At 42.2% G+C, this 12,005-nt stretch overlaps 1 protein-coding gene across 6 annotated transcripts in view; it reads left to right on the top strand.

The window, feature by feature from the left end:
• Window positions 1-12,005, top strand: part of FARP1 (FERM, ARH/RhoGEF and pleckstrin domain protein 1) — a 217,527-nt gene that overhangs the window by 131,903 nt on the left and 73,619 nt on the right. For all 6 annotated transcript variants that reach the window (XM_061476300.1, XM_061476299.1, XM_061476298.1 and 3 more), the window contains exon 3: window positions 9,148-9,252. In XM_061476300.1, the coding sequence (XP_061332284.1) occupies window positions 9,148-9,252 (105 nt within the window). The remainder of the gene's footprint in view (window positions 1-9,147; window positions 9,253-12,005) is intronic.

The following is a 12,005-nucleotide window of genomic DNA, read 5'->3' as shown; positions in this document are numbered from 1 at the left end:
AGGCATCCCTGCACTGCAGACAGTGTGGCTGTGCCCATCAGGCACATCTCTGTGGGCAGAGGCTGCTGGTGGACGTGCAGCTGATGCCAGATGGGGACATCTGCCCAATTACCCCCCTGGCTGTCAATTAAACATATATAATTCAGAGGTAATCTTTGTCAGAGAGGTGCCTGCTGGCGTCTCTGGGTCTCTACCAAGGGGTTTAGTGTCATAGTTGTGATGGCTTTGGGGTGACTCCTTCCCTTCTTGCACCTCTCAGGGAGACATAGCTTTTCAGGGAAGCTTTTTTAGCATGCACCTGGTTTTAGCACAAAGTAGCACAAAAGTGGTGTTGCCTTCTTATTTTTTTTATGCGCTGATTTGCAAAGTAGTGTGTTTCAGGTCATGAGGAAAGCACCGCTTAACGCATCTGCTCTGCAACTTACTCCAGGATCTGAAATTCACGGTGGCCTGGCGCTGGTTCTTGCAAGTCATCACCGTTCAGCCTCAAGGCCCTGAAGATGCAATACATTGTGCCAATTATACTCTTCAGAAGGGGAAAATAGTCTCTTCCAGCAGTGGATATTCGCTCTGCTAATGGATTAAAGAACAGCCACAAACCACTTTTTAGTTTTACTAATAAAATTAGGTAGAGATGACTCAGCATTTGCAGAGATAATTTAGGGAGTAAGAGGACATATTTTTAGTAAATTTTCTCATTGTTCTCTTAATGCCTCATTTTTCTTGTCCACACTGTGCATTTGAAACAATGTTCAAGGAAAGTAATTTTGGTCTAGTAACAGTGGCTCTGGCAGAACTTCCAGATGGAAGTGTCCAAGAACTGAATGGCTGGTGTGTGAAATTCTGCGGCCTTGAACAGTTACTTAAAAGACTCGCTCTGCCAATACTGGTTTCCCACAAGTATTTTACATGTATCTGAAGAAAGTCAGCAGTAATAGCTGTGCTACAAGAAACAAGGTTTGGGGTTGTTTGGATATTTTTTCAGGAAGACTGATTAGCCTGTGCAGTGACCTGTTGTTGCAGTTTGAGGCTTCTGGGGAGTTACCAAGATCACCATTCGCATTTCATGTGAAGGCATGAATGACCTCATGGGGACAGTTCTTAGAGGAGTGTTAGGCAGATAACAGTGAAATTTTCCAGCTGAATTAATTAGCAGATGGGATCAGAGCATCCCTTTTAAGTTGAAAAAGTGTTTTTTAAGTGCATATGTGTCAAATGTACTTTTTTTTAAATCAGTACAGAGAAGTTAAGGCTGTTAAAGGTCAGCTGAACTTTCTAAATGAGGGTTAGATGTCACCTAGTTAAAATGCTGTAAATACAGCTAAAGGAAGCAGTGAACTGGGAAACTAATCATGAAGTGTTTTGTTAATGCTTTTCGCCATGAATAACATTTTGTAATAAACAGATGGGTACTTAGACTACAGTGACCAAAGGCTGAATGTTTTCTGGTCTATAGGGTTTGTGGTGTTTAGCTGCTGAGAAGTTCCAGATTTCCTTTGGCATTGATGACAGTGGGATGGATGTGCAAAATAAATTCCCCTGTAGGATTCTGTCCCTACAGCTACCCGAGGAGGAAGTTCTCTGAGCTACAAGAATCTGCCTTTCTTCCCCTTTCTTCTTCTTCTTTACAAAGGGCTCTGCTAGTTTTGTGGTGGTTGCTGCTGGCTTTGCAGTAGCAAACTCCTTATCAACTAGAAATTAGCGTAATTTAAAGGTGGGAAATAAAATCGGTATTAATATCAATTTATGTTTGTAAGAACTGCAAAGAAATTAAATGATTGGATCTTTACACATGAAGATGACAGGTTGGTCTGTGGAATGAAAGGTCCGTATCTGTGGGTGCCCATGTCATCTCTTCTTTTGTATTTCCTCACTTGCACACTGAAATAGCATATATAATACAGCGTGGGTGGTATTTGCCCGTTATGTTATACAGCTACAATTTTATTAGCCAAGTGAAAAGAGACCAAGCAGAGCCTCCAGTAGCTTTGCTGAACTTGTAATTATGGAGATGTATAGCTACCTGAGGATTTGCTGCAGCTGAAATTTGTATTAATCTGACTCTGCTGTAAGAAGTTTTAACCAAGAACTACTGAAAATAGCCTTGTCATAAAACTTTACATTAGCTTTCCTAGACAACTTTAATTTTTTAACTTCCACACTGTTTAACTATTAAAGAAGATTGTTTAGTTACTACTTTTCCTGATAAATATTTAATTTTCACCTGAATCTTACTGCCAGGTATTTCCACTAATTGATTTGGGGCACTGGAAGAGAGTTTAAAGTCTAGTCAGAGCAATCCTGCTGCTTTTGCCTATTTTAGAAAATATTTTGACATAAGCCAGTTTGTCATGCTCAGAAATCCAAATCCATGGTTACAATAACAAATCTGTGTATCTTCAAATGTAGAAAATGGCAAGTTTCTTTTGGAGACCATACTAGAAATGCCAAGGAATGAGACTGTTATTAAAATCTTTCTCTGTGTATTTTCACTTTCTTAATTACAGTGTTGACTTTTGGTTAGTAATCACATACCCAAAATAGTAATTTCTGAAGTCGTCTGGTTTGCCACAGCTGAAAAGCGGGGGCAAAAGGTGTAACTTTGCTGCCGTGTTTTATTTTAAGGACAGGTATTTGGAGTAAAACACACCTAAAGTAAACCCCACTGTTTAAAAACAAGACACCACCATCAAAATCAACTGAGAGATAAAACTGTACCTCAGAGATAATGGAAGGCAAGCGCCTGCATTAAAGGGAATTCAGCTTATGTGGTGAGCATAAAGTGGGAAAGCAGTCCACTAAAATCTTGAAAGAAAGGAGCACTAAATAGTCTTATTGTACATACACAGCAGATGATCAATCGCCTGTTTTTAAAGCAGTATAAGAGACTTATTCTGTTACTGCATTTGGCCTCTATCCTGCCTTTGATGGTATGTGCTTAGTCTGTGCAAAAGCATGTGGGATATGTGCCAGGAGTGGAGCTTTCAACTACATTCAGATGGAAAATATCTTCAAAGGAATGAGGTGCCATTAGGTTATCATGAAAATTTGCCTCTTCTACACCCTCCATGCAAATGGGGTGCATACCTGGTGGCTGGAGGCACAAAGTGGAGATCTGGAAATTTAAAAGCAGTGTGGGAGTGTGTGGCTGCTCAATTTAAATGTGTCACTTCTCCTCTTTGCTTTGCCCTAGTATGTAGGGGTGATGAATCACACTTCTTCCAACACTTCCTAACTACGCAGTATAAGCTGAACAGCAAAGTAAAAACTAGTAAGCCCAGGTGTGAGAGCTATCTTTATGGTCTAAAGCTATTTTTATGGTCATCTAATCCTTCCTATAGGGTTAACACCTACACTTTAAAAGGGAGGAGAGGAGGAAAACGGCGGAAGAACTCCAAGTGTCTTGGCAATGTTAGGTCCAGAGCAACAACACTTGGACTACTGCTTCTTGCTTTTAATCCCACCCTTCAAGCAGTAGACTTTTCTTAAATATGAATTATGCATTTCATTTTACGCCAGAAAGGAGAACTGTTTGAAACAGGAATTTGTCTTTGGAGGCTGACAGCGTTGTTCTCCTGTGAGTAGTTTTCAAGCCTCTTTTGAAGTATAGATTTCTGGCAGGGTTATTTGTTTAAGAACCCTGCTGCTCAATATCATCTTTAAGGTTATTTTCATACAAGTTGCCTATCATGAGCACTTACTGGTTGGTTTTCTTCCCTTTCAAAGCTGTAGATACATATAGAATTTTTAGCAGCTTTAATTTACTGAGAAAATTTATGCTGTTCAGAATTTGGAATGGTTATTTTTAGTATTGGTTACAACTGTATCTGACTTCATAAATAGTAATGAAAACACTGGATGAAGTTTTCACTGTCATTTCAGTGCAGTTGTTAAACTGAAGTATAAAAATAATTTGGGAATCAGACTGAGCTGAAGTACAAGCGGCTTTCTGGATGATTACCCAGGAAAGAACAAACAAAATCTTGAACTTTGTGTTTAAACTTTTCACAATGTGATACATAAGTATTTGTAAAATATTTAGCATGACCAAATTGTGACATCTCATTGTTGAGCACCCAGAATGTGATGGGAACACAGGGCATCAGTGGATGAAATGGCTGTCTTTACTGTGGCAGGTGTGAATGATGAATGTACCTTCTTCTTTTAGAGGAACATAAAGGGACTCTGTCCTTATCAGCTGTTACTAATGCACAAGCAAGTGTAATAAAATAAACAAAAACCTTTCAATCAAAAGTTGAAATCTCCCTTTGGGATTGATGGAAATGTTAATATCACTATTTGATCCTAAACAGGTGGTACTTTTTTTTTTTTTTTTTTCCCCCGGTAAATGGTTAGTGAAATAATTGCTAAATGAACTGGGAGGTGGGGGAATACGTCCTGGATATCTTCCAGATATTGCTGGGCACTTTCTCCTTTTAAAGAATTCTGTATTGCAGTTTGTGCCAAAGAATGGCCTAAGCAAGTAAGTAGAGGGAGATTTTTTTTTAAATGATTATTGATTGCTAGAACATGAAAGAATTGGTGAAACTATTAAAATATTTAGTATTGGAATATCATAAGCAGCATGCTGTTTTGGATTTTGGTGGAAGTAGAGGGAGGATGAATTGAGTAGGACTGGAAAAATGAGCAGACAGCAAATGTTGAATGCATAATGTGTAAAGCAGGCTACTTTGACCGGGTACCTTCATAGCTTGCAGCTAAACATGGTGATGTGCATTATTCATAATTTACAACTTAGTGGCCTGATGTTGCCTGAAAATGTAAAGTGACTTTTAAAATTTGATTTCACACAGCTAAATGAAAGGCCAGTTCAAAATGCATAAAGCAGTAAGGATGTGTAGCTGGAAATCAATGAGCTTCCTTTCACTGCAATAAATTTATAATGTTGGGGTTTTTTTGTAACTAAGTACCACCTTGAGAGAATAATAGTCATTTCCTGCTGTCATTATGTCTGGGATCCACCTCACCTAAAAGGGACCCTGTAACACAGGTGTTTGGGCTCTTTGTCATTGACACTAAAAAAGTACAGCTGTACTGCTAAGGACAAGTTCATTTCCGGTGTGCTCAGGTGGCTCTTTTGGGGTAGGAAGAATTGCTCTCTGGAGCTGCAGTATTTCCTCATCGATTATACAAAGAACCTGATTGTCAAGAGCAACAGGGACAGGGGACCACCACCCACTGCAGCTGCTTCCCAGATCCCAGGTGCTGCTACAAGTTGTATTCCACCAGTACACACATTTCCTTTCCCTCACTACCTTACAGTGTGGCATCTGTGGTAGCAAATGGCCTGGAGGCACAGTCTTGCCATTAGCCTTCATTGTGGCAGCTTCCGTATCAATGTCCCACTTGTGTGCCTCATCCTCTTCCTTTGATCTTCACCCTGGGATCACTTCTTTCCTTCCCTGGTGTGAGTTCTCATTCTATGATGCTCAGGGAGAGTAGATAGGTCTTCTGGCTCTCCTTTCTAATGTCTTTCACATTTGACCATGTTCATGACCTTTTTCAGTCCAGTGTATGAGGCTTTTGTTATGGTCATGTAACGCACAGCTATTCTGGGGGAGTCATGGAGCCCCTATGGATCAGAACAGTACTAGTGTGAAGCAGGGAAAGCAGCCAAGCTTCTAGGAGATGGATGCAGCTGCAGGGCTGTGGGGAACGGGCCGACAAGTTTGCCTAGTACTTGTCTGAAGTATGGCAGCAGGGCCATGCTCGATGGCTGAAAAATGCCTTCCAAGTTCTGTGGAAAATTTGTGTGGCCTCATAGGCCTTGTAACCACATTCAAGTCAGACACGACTGCTGGCTACAGATGATGTCATCCGTGTGGTGCACTCATTCCTGAATGCTTCCTCTGTCAGCTCCTATTTTCTGTGCCATGAATGACTGCTGGTTTGCTTCTATACCCAGCAGACTGAGATTTTAATTTATTGTGTTTAAATTTTTTAGTAGGGATGTCACAGAACTGCACTGAATCAACATCTCTGTAAGACCCAAGAGTTCCTGCTTTTGTGGATGTTGTACTTCTCCTGGTCCTGCAAGACTGGAGTGTCATCGGGCTCTAAATCTCAGCAGATTTCATATGCACAGTGTTTCACTTGAATAAACTGTCAGATTTTATTTTGAGGTAGACTGATCAAAGCTAAGATGAGTTTGGAATAATGATCTTATTTACAAATACTTGAGTAAGAAGCATTTCATGTTACTGAGGCACACTCCAGTGAAAATGCTGAGTGACATAAATGCTACAAGACTGCTGTTCCATTGTCTAAATGCCTGCAAGAAAAAAACTCCATGAAAACACTTAGCAGGTTTTAATCAGATGCTTTTACTCATGGGCTGATAGCAGACAGGCTTGCTCTCCTCAGCTAACCTTGGGCAGTGTAGTAACACTGGTGGGCTCTCTGCCTTTTCTCCTGTTGGTCAAAAATATCCCTGCTCCAAAGTATGCCTTTTTTTGCTGGGAGGATTGATGAAGTTTGGTCTTTATCAGGTAGAATCCATCAGTTACTTTAGTAAGACACATACATAAGCATAGGCACGTTTCCATTTTTCTGTTTGTGCATGAGGATGAAAGCAAGTATCTTGCTGCAAGGGTGGCTGATAAATACATCCTTCCACAGCCTCAGCCAAACTGTGGAGGCCTGAGACTAGTCTGGGTGCAAGAGCATTTGTCTGAAGTTTCTAAATCCTTTATAGGTGTATTTTCGGAGCACTAAACTAATATCATTATTACATTCCATCTAATGTCTTTTTAATGTTACTCTGTTGCCTCCAATGAAATGCACTTGGCAGGGATCTCTTTCATTAAAAGATGATGTATGTTTGGATGTGCCTATGTACAGGGATAGATGAAGTGGAAAATATGGGAGGTTTTCTGCTGGAACTGACACACAGGGTGTGATGGCTGGCACGGGCTTGGGTGGTGGTCATTGGGGATGCTTTTGGTTTAATGAAGCTGGAGAACATTGAGTGTGTTCAAATATATTTGCACTTGAGATTTATTGTAGATAGCATTGCATCAGATGAAAAATGTTCAGTACAGAAAAATAGATGTCTTTTTTTTCCTTATCTTCTCTGTATCTCTTATTTAGCATTTTGTTATGAACTCAGTTACTGCAAGGTTGGTTATGACAAATGCTAAAAAAAAAAATAAATTAGTACTTCTATCTGCCATTGTTCTTTATGTGCTTTCTGACAATATTATAAAATTGTAGGATCATAGAATTGTTTGGGTTGAAAGGGACCTTCAAAGATCATCTAGTCCAACCCCTCTGCAACGAGCAGGGACATCTTCAATGAGATCAGGTTGCCCAGAACCACATCCAGGCTGGCCTTGAATGCCTTGAGGGTTGGTGCATCCACCACCTCTTTGGGAAACCTGTGCCAGTGTTTTACCCTCCCTCATTGTAAAATATTTCTTCCTCACTTCCAGCCTGAATCTCCCCTCAAACAGTTAATAAAATAGATAATCTAAGTGAGCATTGCTTCCTGGTGGCATAGGTCTGTTAGAGGCAATGAGAGTATGTTGGGCAAAAACCTGCTCAGCAAGTTCCAGGGCAGGTGAACTTGGCCTTTCCCCTCTGACTTTCAAAACCAGTCAGCATTGAAGGATTCAGTCATTGTGTCCTCCATCACCTGAGTGACAGCACTGCTGTGGTGGTGCATATATCCTGTGCTTTCCCCAGGAAAACATCATGCATTTAATATCTCTGGTGTAAGCCTCACTACTGGGTAGTTACTTTTGACAAATCATATTAAACAATGTTAGACAAATTGCTTTTGTAAAGATGCTTTGTACTTCAATTTGTGGCTGAAAAGCAGGTATTACCCTAGGTGGGAAAAAAATGGGGATTTATTTTTTAGTATCCCAGTGAAGCAGAGACCAAACTGAGCAGTGATGCATCTGGGAGGAGGTGGGATTGAGCAGCTGCCCACTCACAAGTAGCCTGTTTGTACAAAGCACTGCCTGGAGGTACCAGGACCTGGGCTCAGGCTCAGATCTGAGCCAGGTTGGCTGAACTGCCCACCTATAATGGTCTTCTGTTCTACACTCAGTTACTGCTTTTTATTTTGCTCTAGTAATTATTTACTGGGCACAAAGGGAAAAGGCCAGTCTGTAGGTTGAGTACAAGAGCATTTGTCTGGGATATGGTGTGTTTCTTGTAAAAGTGGAGTTTGTGCGGTTTAATGGATTATTATTTGTTCTGAAGTGAGTGGAGATCTGTGTTTCAGGGCCTCTTGAGTTAAAATAGGTGCATTTGTCCAAGGAACAAAAATATTTGATTTCAGTGATTGGCTTTTTGATACAGAAACACTGTTTTTTTGCTGAAGACTTGCTGGTGAGCTGTAATTTGCAGTATTTGCTGCAGGTGTGGATTTAATTGACGTGCTGATGAGACGAATCCTTACGATCAGCAAAGCAGCAGCTCTGGGAGCTAATAATTGAACAAGAACATCTGCTTTTTATAGAAGGAAGACTTTCAGTCTGGAAGTCAGTGTGGAAGGAAATGCTTGCTGTTGACTCCTCCAAATTACCCAAGAACTCTGTTAGGGTAGCACAGATGGGCTTTGACTAGCCTCAGTGCCTCACAGCAGGAGGCTAGGGATAAGCCCATATGAAGTCAGAACCCAAGACTTAAGTCTGTATCATGCAGTGTCCAACAAACCCTCAGTACCTTGTGTTTTGTATGATAGGTCTGTTAATGAACATTTTGGTTTCAGTATGTGGTACACAGATGTACATAGCACCACCTGACATTTGAAGGGCCATGGGATGAAATAGCTACCTTGCAAAATTTACATTAGAAATTATCCTTGGCAGACATAAGAAAACTATATCCCAAGTTCCCTTCTTCTACCTCTTCTATTTTGTGGTATTTTTCCCTCAAATATAAAAATACACTAAAGATGGATTCTCAGCTGCCATCCAGAGAGATGGATGAATGTTTTCTGTAGCTTTAAAACTAATGTAATAATTGTCAGCTGCCCTGTGGGTATGGCTGGAATATCCACTGATTTTGCAAACTGTTTTGACAGTGTTGTTTGCTGGACAATTTCTTAGCATAATAATTTTTCTGCTGCTAATTAAAAACATCTTTGTAACCCTAGTCTTTGTTTTCTTCTTCCAGCAAAGAGCTCCAGGGAAAGTTTTGCATGATGCTGTTTGCAACCACCTGAACCTTGTTGAAGGCGACTATTTTGGCCTTGAATTTCCAGATCATAAAAAGATGATGGTAGGTAAAAGGATTAATTTTTCAGCTGGTTTCCATCTACATACACACTGTATTATTCTCTCATTTTGCTCCTTACTTACAAGGTATGTTTAATCCTCAATCTCAACATGAAAAAAGGACTTTAAAAAAAATATTCTTGCCTGCTAATGTTGAAAAAGTGTTTTTAAAACCTGATTACTCCTGTCAGATTTCATTTCTGTTGAAAGTAACAGCCAATTCAGACACAAGTTGGAAAAGCATTTTATCATAATCAGTTGCTGTAGAGAAGCCAAAGGCTAGACTGTTGCAGCATCTCAACTCTGATTTTACAGTCCCGCTTAATATAGAGTGTGGAAATAATCTTTTCCACAGACAGAGAAGTTGCCATGATTGTGACACAGTTGCCTGAAAACCACCATGGGGCAAGGAAATGGATAGATAAAATATAATAAGGTTAAAAAAAGGATGGCAAAATCAAAAAACACAAATAAACTGATGAAAGACCTGTTTGGTGAATTGAAAGGTGTTCTGGTCCTGACACAACTCTGAGAAGAGCTGCCAGAAACATTCAGGCATTACACTAACACTTCTAGGGTGGAAAGAGTATCAGGTAGCAGAGAAAGCCAAAGGCTAATGACTTCTCACCCTCTAATGACATTTTTTCCTGAAGTTTATTTTACTTTAGACTTACTGTGTGACCCAGCGGCATGTGTGCTAGATGGCTAGACCAGCACCTTCGGGTGTGTACTGAATTTCTTGCTTGTTAGTGAATTCTGCATCAGTATCCTGGCTGACAGAAATTACTTTGGGGAATTAAAAAAATATTAAAAAAAATAATCTATTTTCTGTCCATGTACATAAATTTCTGCAAGAAGCAGTATTTCTTAACAAAAGGAAAAAAAAGAGGATTTATCTGCTGCCACAGTAATCAGTTGCCATGCCTTAGTACAGGCTTACATAGACGCTAAAACCGAAAACTCATGGTCAGAATGTTTTAGGCTAACTATAATTAAAGAAGACATTGTAAAAACATGGGCATCGATCTTTAGAAGTGATCTGCTTCACAGTTTGCTCCTGGATTTACATGAAACACATTTTACTAGAAAGTTTCACATTCTGCCAGATATCCTTGGCTAATGCTTTAGGTAACTTGAGAGCTTAACGTACAGTGCAACTGTACAGTACTGTTGCAACAGAGGGCCCATGTAGCCATGTTAATAATGACATCCTGACATTCCTGACGGATGAATGGATGTAAAGCCGAAACAAATCCTCAAGTCTCTTGTATATACAGTTCCTTTTTAGTTTTCTAGCAAACAGAGAAGGTCATTTGATCAACCTTCTGTACTTCACAGGTCATTTAAGTTTCAAATAGATGACCCTCTGTTTTGCTCAGAAACCTGAAGTAAACTAACAATTTTAAGTCTCGTGAAAACAAAATGGTTTATTTGCTTCAGGCAGAACACAGGAGAGACTGAGGTGCTGCCAGTGCCTGAGGCCTTCGCAGTGGCAAGGACTGGCTAGAAATAGGTCTAGACAATCACAGCGGGTCAGCCATAGCTCTGATGAAGCCTTCAGGCTATTGCCAGTTTGACCTGAAGGAAAATGCCTCCATCTATAAAGCATGGTAAAATTCACCTAGCCCCTACTGTTGCAAAAGGAAATACAGCCAAGTATCTGAGAGTGGCGGTCTGTCTTCCTGCTGTAGGTTCCACTCTTTGCTTCTGAAAAAGACTGCCCACATTTTGCCCGCATCGAGTCAGCTATGCCCCAAGACTGGTGAGAGAGATTCAGAGGAAGTAGTGCTGTTAACCCCCTAAAAGCAACTCAGAAATTCCGCAGCAGATCTGGTTATGAATCATTTGCAGAGCTATCCCCAGAGAGGAGTCACCAGCTCCGGAGCGAGGCAAACCCCGCGTGCAGGAGCCTCAGTTCTGAGTGGCGAGAGCCCCCCAGGTGGCCCCGAGCCCCCGCCAGGCCTTGCCCAGGAGCCGCAGCCCTGCTGAGGCGAGCAGGGACCCACAGGGGGTGGTGCCAGGAGGCACGGCCCCGCCCCGAGCGGGGCGGGCGGGAGCAGCGCGTGGGCGTGGCGCGGCGGTTGGTGCCGGCAGCGCGAGCGGGCAGTGGGCGGGAGTGGGCGCGCTCGCCTCAGAGCCGGGGCCCGGTTCCGGAGCTCTGCTCTGGCTGCCCCGGCGGTGGCAGCGTCGGCAGCGGGCAGAGCCGGTGAGAGGGGAGGCTGCAGCGGAGAGCTCGGGATGCAGGGAGTGCCTGCACCGGTCTCGTGGGGCGAGGGTGCACCATGGGCCGGGCTGCGCTCGGTGGGCCCTGGTGGAGGCCCTCCTGCAGCGGGGGCTGAGCTGCGGGCACTGTCAGTAGCTGAAAGGTGTCAGGGGAACTGAGAGGGAGCTGAACTGCTTGCTCCAGGCCCACTGTGCAGGGGACATAAGCGTACACCATAGCGCATACAGAAGAGGAGGAGGGCATTAATCCAGGAAGCTGGGAGCTAGTAACAAAAGAAAACACAAAGAAGGAGGAAGAGGTGATTGTCCTGCTTTAATCAGCACTGATGCAGGCTCACCTTGAGTACTGGGTGTAGTTCTAGGCCCCTCCATTGAACAAGGTACATGAAGCTCCTTGAATGCATCCAGAGGAGGGGAGCAAATTTGTTGAGAGGACTGGAAGGCATGCCCTGTGAGGAGCGGCTGAGGACACCGGGTTTGCCTAGTTCAGAGAAAAGGAGGCTGAGGGGGCACCTCGTGGCTCTCTACAGCTCT

The sequence above is a fragment of the Pezoporus flaviventris genome, unplaced genomic scaffold, assembly GCF_033815535.1.
Source record: "Pezoporus flaviventris isolate CSIRO_AGI_PZ_B2104156 unplaced genomic scaffold, CSIRO_AGI_Pfla_v1 ptg000095l, whole genome shotgun sequence".
In the NCBI taxonomy this organism is placed as follows: Eukaryota; Metazoa; Chordata; class Aves; order Psittaciformes; family Psittacidae; genus Pezoporus; species Pezoporus flaviventris.
This window is presented reverse-complemented; position numbering and strand designations above follow the sequence as displayed.